This window comes from Pseudonaja textilis, chromosome 2 (genome assembly GCF_049901715.1).
Source record: "Pseudonaja textilis isolate UNSWEBS1 chromosome 2, rPseTex1.2, whole genome shotgun sequence".
NCBI classification, from domain to species: domain Eukaryota; kingdom Metazoa; phylum Chordata; class Lepidosauria; order Squamata; family Elapidae; genus Pseudonaja; species Pseudonaja textilis.
This window is the reverse complement of record NC_141991.1, coordinates 82,062,167-82,075,237: the sequence shown is the minus strand read 5'-3', so window position 1 is coordinate 82,075,237 and position 13,071 is coordinate 82,062,167. Positions and strand designations below refer to the sequence as shown.

The following is a 13,071-nucleotide window of genomic DNA, read 5'->3' as shown; positions in this document are numbered from 1 at the left end:
CAGCACCGTAACCTCTTACACATATGCACACATACTTTATCAATGGTCCCCAATGCTTCTCAACCACAACAGAAGAAAGTGTGAGAGATCATGGATAAAGGAACTAGAGAGCATCCCATTCTTCCCTAGATACTTGTATAGCAAAGCAGGAGAGGAAAAGGCAAGATTCAAAGAAGATACAACCTGTGATTAAACAGCAGTCCTTCAGCCTCTTTTCCCTGCTATTATTACCAATCAGCCAAGCAACATCACTTCTCTGTCATTTCTCTCTTAGCTGGCCAGAAATAGTTTGAGTACTGATTTACTCTGTAAACCAAACACGGTAGTGCCAGAGAGCAAATCTGGCTCGTTCCTCTCATGAGGACTACTGAAGTAATACATTTCCATCACTTGAAATAGAGCCGCAAGAAGTGTAGCATTCCTTGCATAACAAATAAATAAGAATTTCCTTTTCCTGGCTTTGTTTGCTACACATCCAAAATGGGAGCTTTTCAGCAAATCAGTCTCTTAGGAACCTGCTATTGGCTTTGATGTCCCCTTCTCTTTCCCCTCCAAAACTCACCTGCTTCTAAAGTTTATGGTTAGAAACATATTTTACCAGAGTAAACATCTAAGTAACTTGGTGCTGGAGCCATGACTGATGCTCATTATGATTATTTCCTTCTCACAGCTAAACAGATCACTGAACATAAGATATTAGTATATCCCGAGCAGATATAGCATCTGAATGTGCAACAAATCTTCACAAAGATTTTACTGTGACATTTCAGATTCAATTCCAATTCTGCTTCAGAAATAGGGGCACAAATCTAACAGCTACATCTTTCCCCAGATTTTATATAATTTCAGGAACAGGCACAGCTACTTGAAAGTGTTACAGACAGGTATTATGTTCATATCCCAGCTTGCTCTGAAGCACTTTGAGTCAAATCACAAGCACTGCATAACCCAATTGTTCGTAACAATTGGGCAACTTACAGTAATATTCTCTTTTAATGGTTTTTCTTCAGAGCTACTTTTATTTCTTCAGCTAAGAACATACTGGAATTAAAATGTTGTAGCAGCATAAAGACAACAGCAACAGTTGATAATTAAACAATTTCAGTATCCACCTTTCCTTACTAAGAATGAAATTAGAACCAATGGTAAATATTCATATTTGTGATATTTGGACGTAATTATTTCCATTCTGTTCACATGGAAATTGTTTCTATGCTGCTTCCTGAAGGTAACTTATTCCTAGGGATGAGCAAATTAAGTTTCACTTAGGCCTTTTTAGGTTTGTACATTGAAACAAAAATATGCATATATTTATCTTTTTTAAAAACATATTTCAGTTAATGTATGCAACTCTAGGCTCACTTTTTCTAGAAACAATATTTTAAAACAATATAGGTATTCTGATGGCATCTTTTTCTGAGTGCGATTTTTTTTTCACTCAACTCTTATGCTTTTGCATATATTTTTTAAACCCTCAAAACTGAAAAATTTAGGAAAATACAAATGTCAGGTATTCTGATTTATATATTGTTTCCTCACATATATCATGGAGATGGAAGAAGAAAAAGACACTTTATCATTACTTTCTAAAGCATTCACCAGAGCTTAATTTATTGTTGTTATATTTCAGAGAAGAAGAAATGCTTGACAAACATTTACTTACTGGTTCCACAAACTCAAACATCTTTCTTTCCTGAACTTCTTGTACTTTGAAGACATACTCAAGAGAAACTTCATAAAAGTGCTGCCTGACCAGGTCCACCTGGGTATCTGCCTGTCAATCGTCATGCAGATCAAAAAGGAAATAAAGCAAATAATTAACTGTGAGCATTTGACATCAAGATTATACAAAGGCTGTTTGTTTGTATAGAACTTTCCCAATTAAGTATATTTAATTCTAGAATTCTACAGAGCAAAGGGCTAAGCTCTTAAGAAAGATTGCCTTGTCTGCCCAGTAGTTCATGATGTATAAACTGAAGCTGGCAAACTTCCTTAAGTGAATAGAGTAGCATTCTGAGAATCTGAGATTTCTTCAAAGTTAATTGAAGATTTCTCACAGAGATGATTGGCACAAGTTCCCGGCTCAAAAATAATGATAGCTGATGGACTCTGAAACCCTACAAGCAGATAAACCTATCAAGTCATATTTTCTGCTGCCTTTCAAATGTTTTGGAGTACAACTCCAGGAATTTTGACAATCCTGGTTAGCCATCCAAAGATTTTTACAGCAACAGAATATGGGGGAGTTCATTTGGAGAGCACCGAATTGGACAAGAATGCAGCATAGAACACTCTTCCAAATCTTCTGCAAAGCAGATGCATTTCACTGTAAAATACAATTATTTGGTGTCAGATAAAATGATAAGCAGAGATTCCAGAGCATGGGAATTTTGAGAACTACTGGTCGAAGAATAAGGGGCTATTTTCTTATTCTTAATTTTAAAAAAACACATATGAGTACTTATCACAAAGATATGATGCACACTGAATGCGATCAGATTCATTTAGAATCTTTTAAACTATTTGACAAAGATGGGAATGGTCAAAATAACAATTATGGAAAATAAAACCAAGCTAGTACTCAGAGAAAGAGAGTTGCAATACTATCGACCTAAACCTAATTTTTCCATGTGCCTCTGGCATTTAGTCATACCGGCCACATGACCATGGAGACATCTTCAGACAGCACTGGCTCTTCGGCTTTGTAACCGAGATGAGCACTGCCCCCTAGGGCCGGAAATGACTAGCATGTATGTGCGAGGGGAACCTTTACCTTTACCTTAAACCTAATTATCTGGACAAGTTCTTATGCAAAAGACTTCTGAGAAAGAACAGGGTGATTTTTATTTCTGTTCTTTGCATACAAGAATATGTCTACAAGGTGAAAATAATTTTTAAATTCATGTGGGACTAACGAAAGGCAGCCCACAGACAGAATATGTTTCTTTAGAAAGGTTTAAATCAAAAGTTTGGGATTTTATAGGACTACCAGCAATCTAATGTTGGGCTGTAAAAAACTTCATTTCACACAATTATATTATGAGCTGTTTGTTAATTATTCATCCTTAATTGCGTGGGTAAGATTTAATCCCAGCCTTTCTGGAAGAAACTCACCACCTGATATGCTTATGAAACTACCCAAGTTACAACTTTCAGATTCCTAATATTCTTTAAAGCTCTATGGCATTTGGAATCACTCAAGTTTTGAGACACTTTCTGTTTCTTAAGCATCATGGATGCTGTCCCAAATGTAGCATGTTTTCAGATATCTAACACACCTCAATTCAATTCAATTCAATTAAAGTCATAACAGACCACAGAAGAGAACGAACAAAAACACTCAGTGAATATCCAATTAAAAACTCTAGAATAAAATAATAAATGACAGATAAAATCTTTGATAAAATCAAGTCTGTCAATTACACATGGTCTAACTATACCAAAATGACAACACACCTATGAAGCATCTGGGTGTTACTCATCAAAATCAAAATCCACAGTTACAATTATTACAACCAACAAGCCCTTGCACTTACATTTGCCCCTAATCTGACCATCATTCCCTTCTCAAAGCCCAACGGATGACCTAAACCAAGGGTCTTCCAACTTGGCAAGCTTAAGACTTGTGGACTTCAACTCCCAGAATTCCTGAGCTAACATGACTGGAGGAAGAATTCTGGGAGTTGAAGTCCAAAAGTCTTAAAGCTGTCAAGTTTGAAGACCTCTGACCTAAACCTTCGGTCATTTAATAATTGAAAAATTGTAACCTCCTGTTTCAAAGCTGCAGTCATTTAGCTCCCTCACTCAAAATCCCAGTGCTTGAAGAAAAGATAGATCTAGGCACTGAAGAGATTTTTATTTTGAACAAAAGTAGTAAAAGCCAAAAGAGAGGGGAGTCTGCATCTCCAAAGACATTTATGTTTGAAATGAAGGTTGAAAGGGAAAAAAAAAAAAAGAAGTGGGGAGAAGAGCTCAAATCTCTACAGCAAGCTCGTCAAACTGGCAGCCCAGGGACCAGATGTATCACATGGAGGCCACGCCCACCCCGGATCCACAAAGATACAAAAGTCACAATACATCATATGATGAAATCAAGTTTGACACCCGTGCTCTCTAGAGAAAAATAGTAAACTTTAATATAAAATATGGACCACAAGATGGCGCCAGTAGTCAAGTATTACACAGCTTTACAGGGAATTAGAAAACTGTGTAGCTAAAATTGTCATCTTGATGGTCTAGAGAGCAATGTTTCTCAACCTCAGCAACTTTAATGTGGATTTAGTGTGGATTTCAACTGACAGAATTCCCAGCCAGCAAAATTACAGCGTTCTTTCTCTATCCTTACAATTCCAAATCTGATGGGAGTAGACAGATGATTTAATTAAAAGTAATGGAAACTCTAACCTGGAACTTTAGAGAGAATTTAAAGAGCTCCAAAATAAACTTGCTTCTTAATATACATACTTAAAAGTGTAACTTTAAGCCTTTCATTCAACAGCAATAAATAATCTTATGGCTTTATAGCGCAAGCAAAGAAAACAGCCAATCTCACCTCTTGAAGCTGAGATTCTTTCTTCTTGGAAGACAAGTTTAAGTGCTTTTCTAATATTCCACAGTATTTCTCAGTCTCCTTGTCATACTTCTTCCTGGCTTCCTGTCAAAATATGCCCCATAAGAAGCCATGAAAAAATAGTGTTGCAATAATTATGCAGAGACATAAACACACACACATCAGAATGTTGTCCCATTCCATTCCATTCTATTAACTTTGATAAAAAGTTAATAGAAGATGTGGATCTTCCTCCTGCCTTCTGCCCATTATAGGTACAAGTCTGGGCCTCCATCATTGACGTTTGGCAATTCTGCAAAACAACAGCATAAACCAAGTTGTTTTAGCTGTGGCATGCAAAACTGCCACCAGAATGATCACTGACCCAAATTAATAGAGTTTAGCAAATTGCACTCAAAACATGAATACCCTTATCCTTCTTCCAGGTTGTTCCCAACAGCACTATGCCTCCCTCAATGTCAAAAGACATTATTGGATGGGGGACAACACAGCCTTTAATATTCTGGCAATTTGGGGGAAAGTTTTGCCTAGGGAGACATCCTCCCTTACATTATCATCCATGAGATCAGTGGCCTACACCATCAACATCACTTTCCCAAAACACAGCAAATATCTCATATCTCAACTAGCTGATCATACCTTTTCATTCCAGAATAAGCGTACTGCTCCGGAATTTGGGGTCACTGAACTACAGTAGAGATGGCAAATATCTCCATTGAAGTAGAAAATGTATTTTATACCGCTATGGATGCTATGCATCCCCTCAAGGAAGTGAACGGAATGGGGCACGTAGGGATGGACAATTTATTTGCTCAGCCTATTTGCTGAGCACCCCAAGGAGGCATATATAAGCTGGTGAATCTTTTCTATGGGATGTGGGAAAACCAACATAATAAAATTGAAACTAATCTTGACATTTATAAGAAAACCCAGATAATGCATGCAACATCTGAAAATTATTGCTAATAATTTTGGAAAGTGGCTGAAATTCTATCAGATTTTCCTTTCTGTTTCTTTTGGGTAAAGAAAATGTTTTTTTATGTTGACACTCTTTCTTCCCCTATTAGTTATTTACCCTCATATGCATTTCCTTTTTGATATGGGCTGGCTAGACATAGAAATTTGTCCTTGCATTATACCTCATGTTCTACTTTGAACAACTGGAAATGGAGGGCGGGGGGTATGGAAAGAAATGTTAAAAGGGAAAGAATTTTGTTCCATCTGCATATATCAGCAATTAATTCTAAGTGTTCATTGACTTTGCTTGCCTGCATTACTTAAAGGACTACTATATTTAGCTTAATTGCCAGGCTTAATTGACAAATCATCTTCCTCCTCTATGTACCAAAATTACTCCATCGTGACATATACCCTCCTAGACTTCCAAATGTTTGTAATATAAATAAGTAATCTGTGATTCAAAACTTTATGTCTCCCTTAGTTGCATCATCCTCAAGGATACTGATAAAGGGTATATTTTATTTGTGGTGTCCTTGCTGATCTTTTTACTCTTGGTTGTTTGCTTGCAGCTGTTTCATTACCCAACTAAGTAACATCAACAGTGGCATTGATATTACTTAGTTGGATAATGAAATGTCTACAAGCAACAACTAAGCTCAGGGATCATCAAGGACATCACAGTTCAACTCTGAGCTACGTATATTCTCTTCTATATTTACATTTCTCCCATTTAATTGACATTTGCACTTTTCAAAGGCTACCTATTCTGTATAGCAAAGTGTTCTCCTTCCAGACTCATATTCTCATGTACCTCTATCAGTACTCCTTAGAAATTATAAAGCAAATAACATCTACAATTAATGTGTTAGTATATTCAACTAACTTCCGTAGGAGAAATCTGTTAACCAGCTTCTGGTATTCTCTACTTTTGACAGCAGAAAACCAGTCACTTGCTCTAATCTGGTAGTTTTAATAAAATGATTATGCTCTTCCAATTGTTGGAGGATTCTTAAGTGAGTTTTTCCACCATACTATGTGTGCATATGGATGTCCTTTCTTACAAGGAGCATGTGATTACAGATAACTCATACCAAGATCTAATTGATTTTGGATATACCAGTGATCCCAATGAATGTAATGGCTGCTATGATGATCTTTATCTGTATGTGTCCATTAATATCACAACCAACATAAGTAATAGTTTATATGCCACCTGACTTTCAGTGACTTTTAACACATTGTTAAAAATATTGTTAAAAACACAAAAACCAGGAAAACAATGCAAAACAAAAAACAGCAAAGATGGCGCAGATAATAAATCCAGAGAGGAACCAAAAAAAAAAAGGGCTTCAATCACACTAGCTTGGGCAAAATCCAGGCCTTTAAGGTCCTTTGAAACATCTGCAGGATGGTTACCTCAGGGGGAACCTCAGCGTGGATAGTGGAGATGGTGAAGACGGGAGTACTCAGACGGCTCCAGGTTGATGAAGTGTATAGCAGGGTCAGAATAATTTCCATGCAGGTGCCAGAATAGCAAAATATTCTTCATGATTATTACTACTGACACAGTAATAGCTTTTATTGCAAATGGAAGCAGATTATTTCCAATGCCTCCTACAATTTTATTCCTGCTTTGGTGTCACTCCTAAGTATTGCAGAAATAAGAAGCAGTAGAGAATTTTGTATGAAGAACTGCTGAATAAAAAGAATTTGGCAGGAAATCATCTATCTTAACCAGAAATCTCAGGTTGTTATAGCAACGAAGCAGGAGTAGAAGGTACAATGCCTTGGAGCAGAAAAGAAAAAAACCTAGAGCTGTACCTAGCTCATTATTACTATTATTATTTTTAAAAAAGAGGGAAGGAGAATTCCAAGTTGTGAAACTCTTCCAGTAAGAACACTAGTTTTCGTAATACTCTTTGTAGACTTATGCAACTCTGTTGATGCTATGATGCCACTGGATGTGCCACAGATTTCTTCTTACCTCAGTTGGGAAAGTGGGAATATTATGACTTCTTTATACTAAACAGCCAAACAAATTTGGATGTATGATAACATTAGTGACAACAAATGAAGTCAATGTTTTGCTGTCTGCTTTAGTGTTGTGGTGAAAATGAAGAATCTCTTTAGTTCCAAATCTACTATATGCTACATACAATTGTTCAATTGCAATCAATTTCTCTATTAAAATATGCAAGACAATCTATCAAACACTCCTCTTTTGATTGATTGATTTAGGGGACTGGAGACGAAAACATGAAGAACAGTTACAGGAACTGGGCATGGCTAGTCTAATGAAGAGAAAGACCAGGGGACACATGATAACAATGTTCCAATATTTGAGGGGTTGCCACAGAGAGGAAGGGGTCTAAAGCACCTGTGGGCCAGACAAGGAATAATGGATGGAAACTGAACAAGGAGAGATTTAACCTGGAAATAAGGAGAAACTTTCTGACAGTGAGAACAATCAACCAATGGAACTTCCAATGGAAGTTGTGGGTGCTTCATCACTGGAAGCTTTCAAGAAGAGATTGGACTGCCATTTGTCAGAAATGATGTAGGGTCTCCTGCTTGGGCGGGTGGTTGGACTAGATGACCAACTCTGATTTCCTGTTATCTGTTATCTGATTGCTTTTGAAGAACTCTAGAAGAGGATTACCAAGAAAGGTTATTTACTTTCTGACAGAAAAAGCAACTGCTGATTCATGCAGATCTTCCAAACAATACTTCAAGTGTATTTTTCAAATCTCCTTCAAAGAGACAAGAAAACATTATCAATTTTTCCACCTACCTTAGCAGCACCAATTTGCTCTTTTCGAAATTTCTCCAGAGGTGTGATTAGGACTTCACTAGCATTTTCAATCTGCCAAACAAATAGAAATGAAATGCTTATTCTCTAAGTCTAAGCATCCAAATTCCCATGCTCAATTACTATAATTCTCTCTAAAGATGACATTTTTTTTCTTCCTAAAAGATCTGTATGATTCAGAATTTTATACACCATATAATTAGAGATCCCGATTTCAATTTTGCAAAATCAACTGATGTTAACATATAAAGACTTGAAAGCTGAACAAGTCAAGATCTGTGGTTATTTACACAGCTTCTTTAAAGAATCAAAAAGAAAGTTAAGAGCGTTGAGGAGTTTCAGAAAACAGCTGGTTGCTACTACTAAGTACTGTACATTGCTGGTATTTGGAAACTAAAATAGGTCAGGCTTGGATAGTATTTTGATGGGAGAGCTCTGTGGAATATTATGAGTAAGGACTAAGCTGGGGAGTTGAAAAAGCATTCCAAAAGGAGGCAATGAAAAATTTGATAATCATTTGTTGTCAAAGCATGTGCATGAGATCACTAGGAGTTGAGCTCAACTTGAAATAAATATTGATTTTTTTTAACCTACAAACATATAAACTGATGAATTTTTCCCCAATCTCTTCCTTTAGGTGGATCACTATAATACTGGGGAACATCCATAACGCCAACCGAGAAGGATTTTCATATGGATTAAAAACAGGTTTTTTCCTGGGCACTGGGCCTGGAAGTTAAATAAGTTCATTTTTAGGACTCGTTCATGTGGATACCTGTACTGTTTCCCATGTTATGTGTTTTGTTTTTGTTTACATTTGTATTGCTGTTTTTAATTTGTTGCTACTCAAGAATAAATGGCCAATTATACAAAGCAAAGAAATAAATGAGTTCATAACATAGAACCATCAGAAGAACATGGTCGTTTCATAAAACTCCAAAATTAAGTAGATTTATAAAATAGTCATTTCTTTAAGTGTTTCAATGTAATACTGCAATTCTAACTTTCATGCTTCAGACTGCTTGTTCTATTTTTGTAGATTTCCAATAGAATGTGATCATAGGCTGGAAATGTTTGCAGTGGACGCAACCACAAACAAAGTAAAACCATGCTGAACACAATTCTGATTCTAAGATCAGTGTAAACACTATTAAGCTTTTCTAATTTTCACCATTCAACCTTTTGCTACTTATGTAGATTCCCTTATTCAAGATATTCTATAGTTACAAGAGCCCTGATGGCGCAGTGTTACAATGCAGTATTGCAGGCTAACTCTGCTCACTGTCAGGAGTTCAATCCTGGCCAGCTCAAGGTTGAGTCAGCCTTCCATCCTTCAGAGGTCAGTAATATGAGGACCCAGATTATTGGGAGCAATATGCTGATTCTATAAAACCACTTAGAGAGGGCTGTAAAGCACTGTGAAGCAGTATATAAATCTAAGTGCTATTGTTATTGCTACAAAGTCCCAATGAATCATAGAAGACAAGAAGTGTCTGGTTGAAAAGCTTTTTGTTTTAAAGCAGCTTTATCTATAACTTTTGAGACCAAGATCACTTAAACATAACAGAAGACTGATGTGGATGTTTGAATAGCCAAGAGTAATGCTAGGCAGAGAAATTCTCCAACATTTTTTAATGTAATTCAATTAGCTGAAGAAATTCATTCACAAAGAACAGAGCCACAGAAACATTTTCAAAAGTAATATAAGAAGGCTCCTGATGTCAGTCACAAGAGCTGTGTGTGAATTTTCTGTCTGTCATTGTTACAACCATCTCAATAGCATCTCTGGCTTCCCATGTTTCGATTAAATCCCAAAGGAAGACATCATGAGGGAATTCCTCCAATTGTTTTTTTGTTCATACTTGAACTACTATCAGCTTCGTCCTGTTCTCACAGAGAAATCATCATGCTTGGCAGGCAGGCAGTCTTGCTAAACTTTCCTTCTGGCTAAAAAACAGCCAGCCAGAGTGTGAAGCAGAAGCAAGATCTATGAATAGCCCAAGAGATAAGAGAAGAAGCAAAAGAATGTCGGGTCAAGGTACAAACTAGCTCAAGCATTTCTAGGGTATACAGGATGAAGACAATCCGAGCCTTCTCTAAACAACTAGTTCTATATCCCAGGCTTCTAGCCTCCCCTGAACTACAAGAATCTCACACCAGCTCAATTCAAAGGGCCAATCTACATGAGTACAACAAAACCTCTACCAAAGGAGCCTTTCTCTAGTTCCATGATGATTAGACTCTTTGCTTAAATCACCATTATTCTTGCAGATTTCACCTCAGAGGCACAGATCCAAGATAAGTAGAGCCTTACCCCACAGTACTTGCAAGAGGGATCCGGATATCTTGGTAGACCACAGATTCAGCATGATTCAGCAGTGTGCTGTGGCTTCCAAAAAAAAAACCCAATTCTACACTAAGCTTCATTGAGATTGTGAGAAGTGATAGTACAATTCTCTGCTGCAGTGGTGAGACTGCACCTGAACTACTGTGTCTGGTCTTGATGACTGATAAAAATGGCATTGAGAACTGGAAACAGTATGGAGAAGAATGACAAAGATGATAAGGAGCTTGTATGCTCAGTCCTACGAAGGGCAACTAAGGGACCTTGGTATATTTAGGCTAAAAAAGAGAAAGTTAGGAGGAGACATGATAGCAGTCTTTCAATGTATGAAAGGATGTCACAGGAAAGAGAAATACATTTGTTCTCCTTACTGTCTGAGGGGGTAAGACTACAATCAATGAGCGGAAGATTTATGGAGGAAGACTTGGAATAAGAAGGAATTTCCTAACTGTTAGAGCTATAGAGCAATGGAACAGCTTGTTCCTGGAGTCATGGGTTCTCCATCACTGGAGGTTTTCAAGAAAAAATTAGATGGCCATTTGTCTAGGCTGGTATGAGGATTCCTGCACTAGGCCAAGAGTTTGACTACAAGACTTCCAAAGTCCCTTTCAATTCTATGACTTAAATCTTATAGTCCCTTCTACATGTGATGCTAGCAGGGACACTTTAATCCAGCTGGGAGCAAAAATGTCTAAAGAAGCTGGACTGCATAATGCAATCTTTGTTCTCTGAGGGCAAGACCAAATAGATTCAGTGGCAGGCAGTTTGCTGTAGTTTGCTATCCTTATTAAGCTGCCAAGATTTACTCCCTAAGGATGAATATTGCTATTCTTTTAGGCAGAGAAGTTGACAATTTGTAGAGCTATATCATGGCCATTGGCCAAAACAGGCAAGAGCATTGCAAAAATTACCCACAATTTCTTCTCAAAGCCAACATCTATAGAAGCCTATACAACAAGTTAAGAAAGTTGTTCTAGATCTTACTTTTCTAATCATAGCACACATACAGATCATGATCCTGACTCTTCCAAAGATCAATTAATAGAAGATTAACAGGACAGAAACATATGGATAATGCTGCTTGCTGCCCTTTCTTTTTTTTTAAAAAAATCCTCCTATTAAGAACAAATCTAGTACTTCTGGTGGTGGTCTTGTCGATGACGGACCAGAGACCGCGATTGTGTGCGGCTTTGATCCATGCTTGCCCTGTTGGAGGGGTCGTTTTTTTTTTAAACAAACTTTATTGATTATACAACTAAAATATCAAACAAACACATACACAACACACAGAAAAAAAAGAAAAAAGGAAAAAAGAAAATGATTAAAAACTAGCAATTCTATTATCAACAGTCTATGGTTCCTTGTTTATTATCAGTATTGGTGATATATTTACAAATACATCTTATTGCGAATATATAATTACTACCTCTTTAACATTTTATGTTGTTTACTAATATATTTTCTATTTTTGTTCTATCCAGTCATACCAGCATTCCCAGCTTCTATAATATTCTGATGTTTCTTTTTCCTTAAGTGCTAAGGTTAACTTATCCATCTCTGCACAGGCTGTTATCTTCTGAATGACCATTTCCTCTGTTGGAATATCTGCTTGTTTCTAACACCTGTGCAAAGGTTATTCTAGCTGCAGTAAGAATGTGCAGTATTATATATTTGACTTTTTTAGAAATTTGTCTATTAAATATCCCCAGTAAGAAAAATTCTAGTTTTAATTCAATTTGCTCCGCCATTATTTCCTCTAACCATTTTTTTATTCTATGCCAGTATCTTTGGGCTTCAGTGCAGGACCATCACATGTGAAAGAATGTTCCCTGTTTCTTTTTACTTTTCCAGCAATTCGGATTCATGTTAGGAGACATTTTCACTATTCTTGAGGGTGAGAGATGCCATCTAAAACATTTTATAGGCATTTTCTTTATATGTTGTTGATTTTGTAATTTTATTGTTCCTTGTCCAGACCTTTTCCCATTCTAATAATGTAATGCTACGTCCTATGTTTCTACTCCAAGCTATCATGTTGCCTTTGACTACTTCCTCTTCTAATTCCATCTCTAATAAATAATTATAAAATTTAGTTATATTTTTTTTATCTGGACCTAATAGGATTTTATCTAATTGTTATACCTTAGCATAAATTCCAAAATTTTTCTTGTCCTGGCTATATCTATTTTGAATTTGCAAATAAGCCCACTGGTCTACTTGTAGCCCTTGTTCTTGGAGAGATTGCCATGATTTTAAAGTTCCTTGAGCATCAAGAAGGTCTTTGTATTTTATCATTTTATTAAGATCTAGATAATTTGGATGTATCATCGCCTCCAAAGTTGAGATCCAGATTGGAATTTTAAAATATATTTTTTTTGTTCCAATTAG

General features: G+C 36.6%; 1 protein-coding gene across 5 annotated transcripts in view; it reads right to left on the bottom strand.

The window, feature by feature from the left end:
• The window catches only part of ARHGAP26 (Rho GTPase activating protein 26), a 276,121-nt gene that overhangs the window by 164,038 nt on the left and 99,012 nt on the right, over positions 1-13,071 (bottom strand). For all 5 annotated transcript variants that reach the window (XM_026696419.2, XM_087924476.1, XM_087924475.1 and 2 more), the window contains exons 4-6: positions 8,322-8,393; positions 4,553-4,654; positions 1,664-1,774 (exon numbers count right to left, since the gene is read on the bottom strand). In XM_026696419.2, coding sequence (XP_026552204.2) covers positions 1,664-1,774; positions 4,553-4,654; positions 8,322-8,393 — 285 coding nt within the window. The remainder of the gene's footprint in view (positions 1-1,663; positions 1,775-4,552; positions 4,655-8,321; positions 8,394-13,071) is intronic.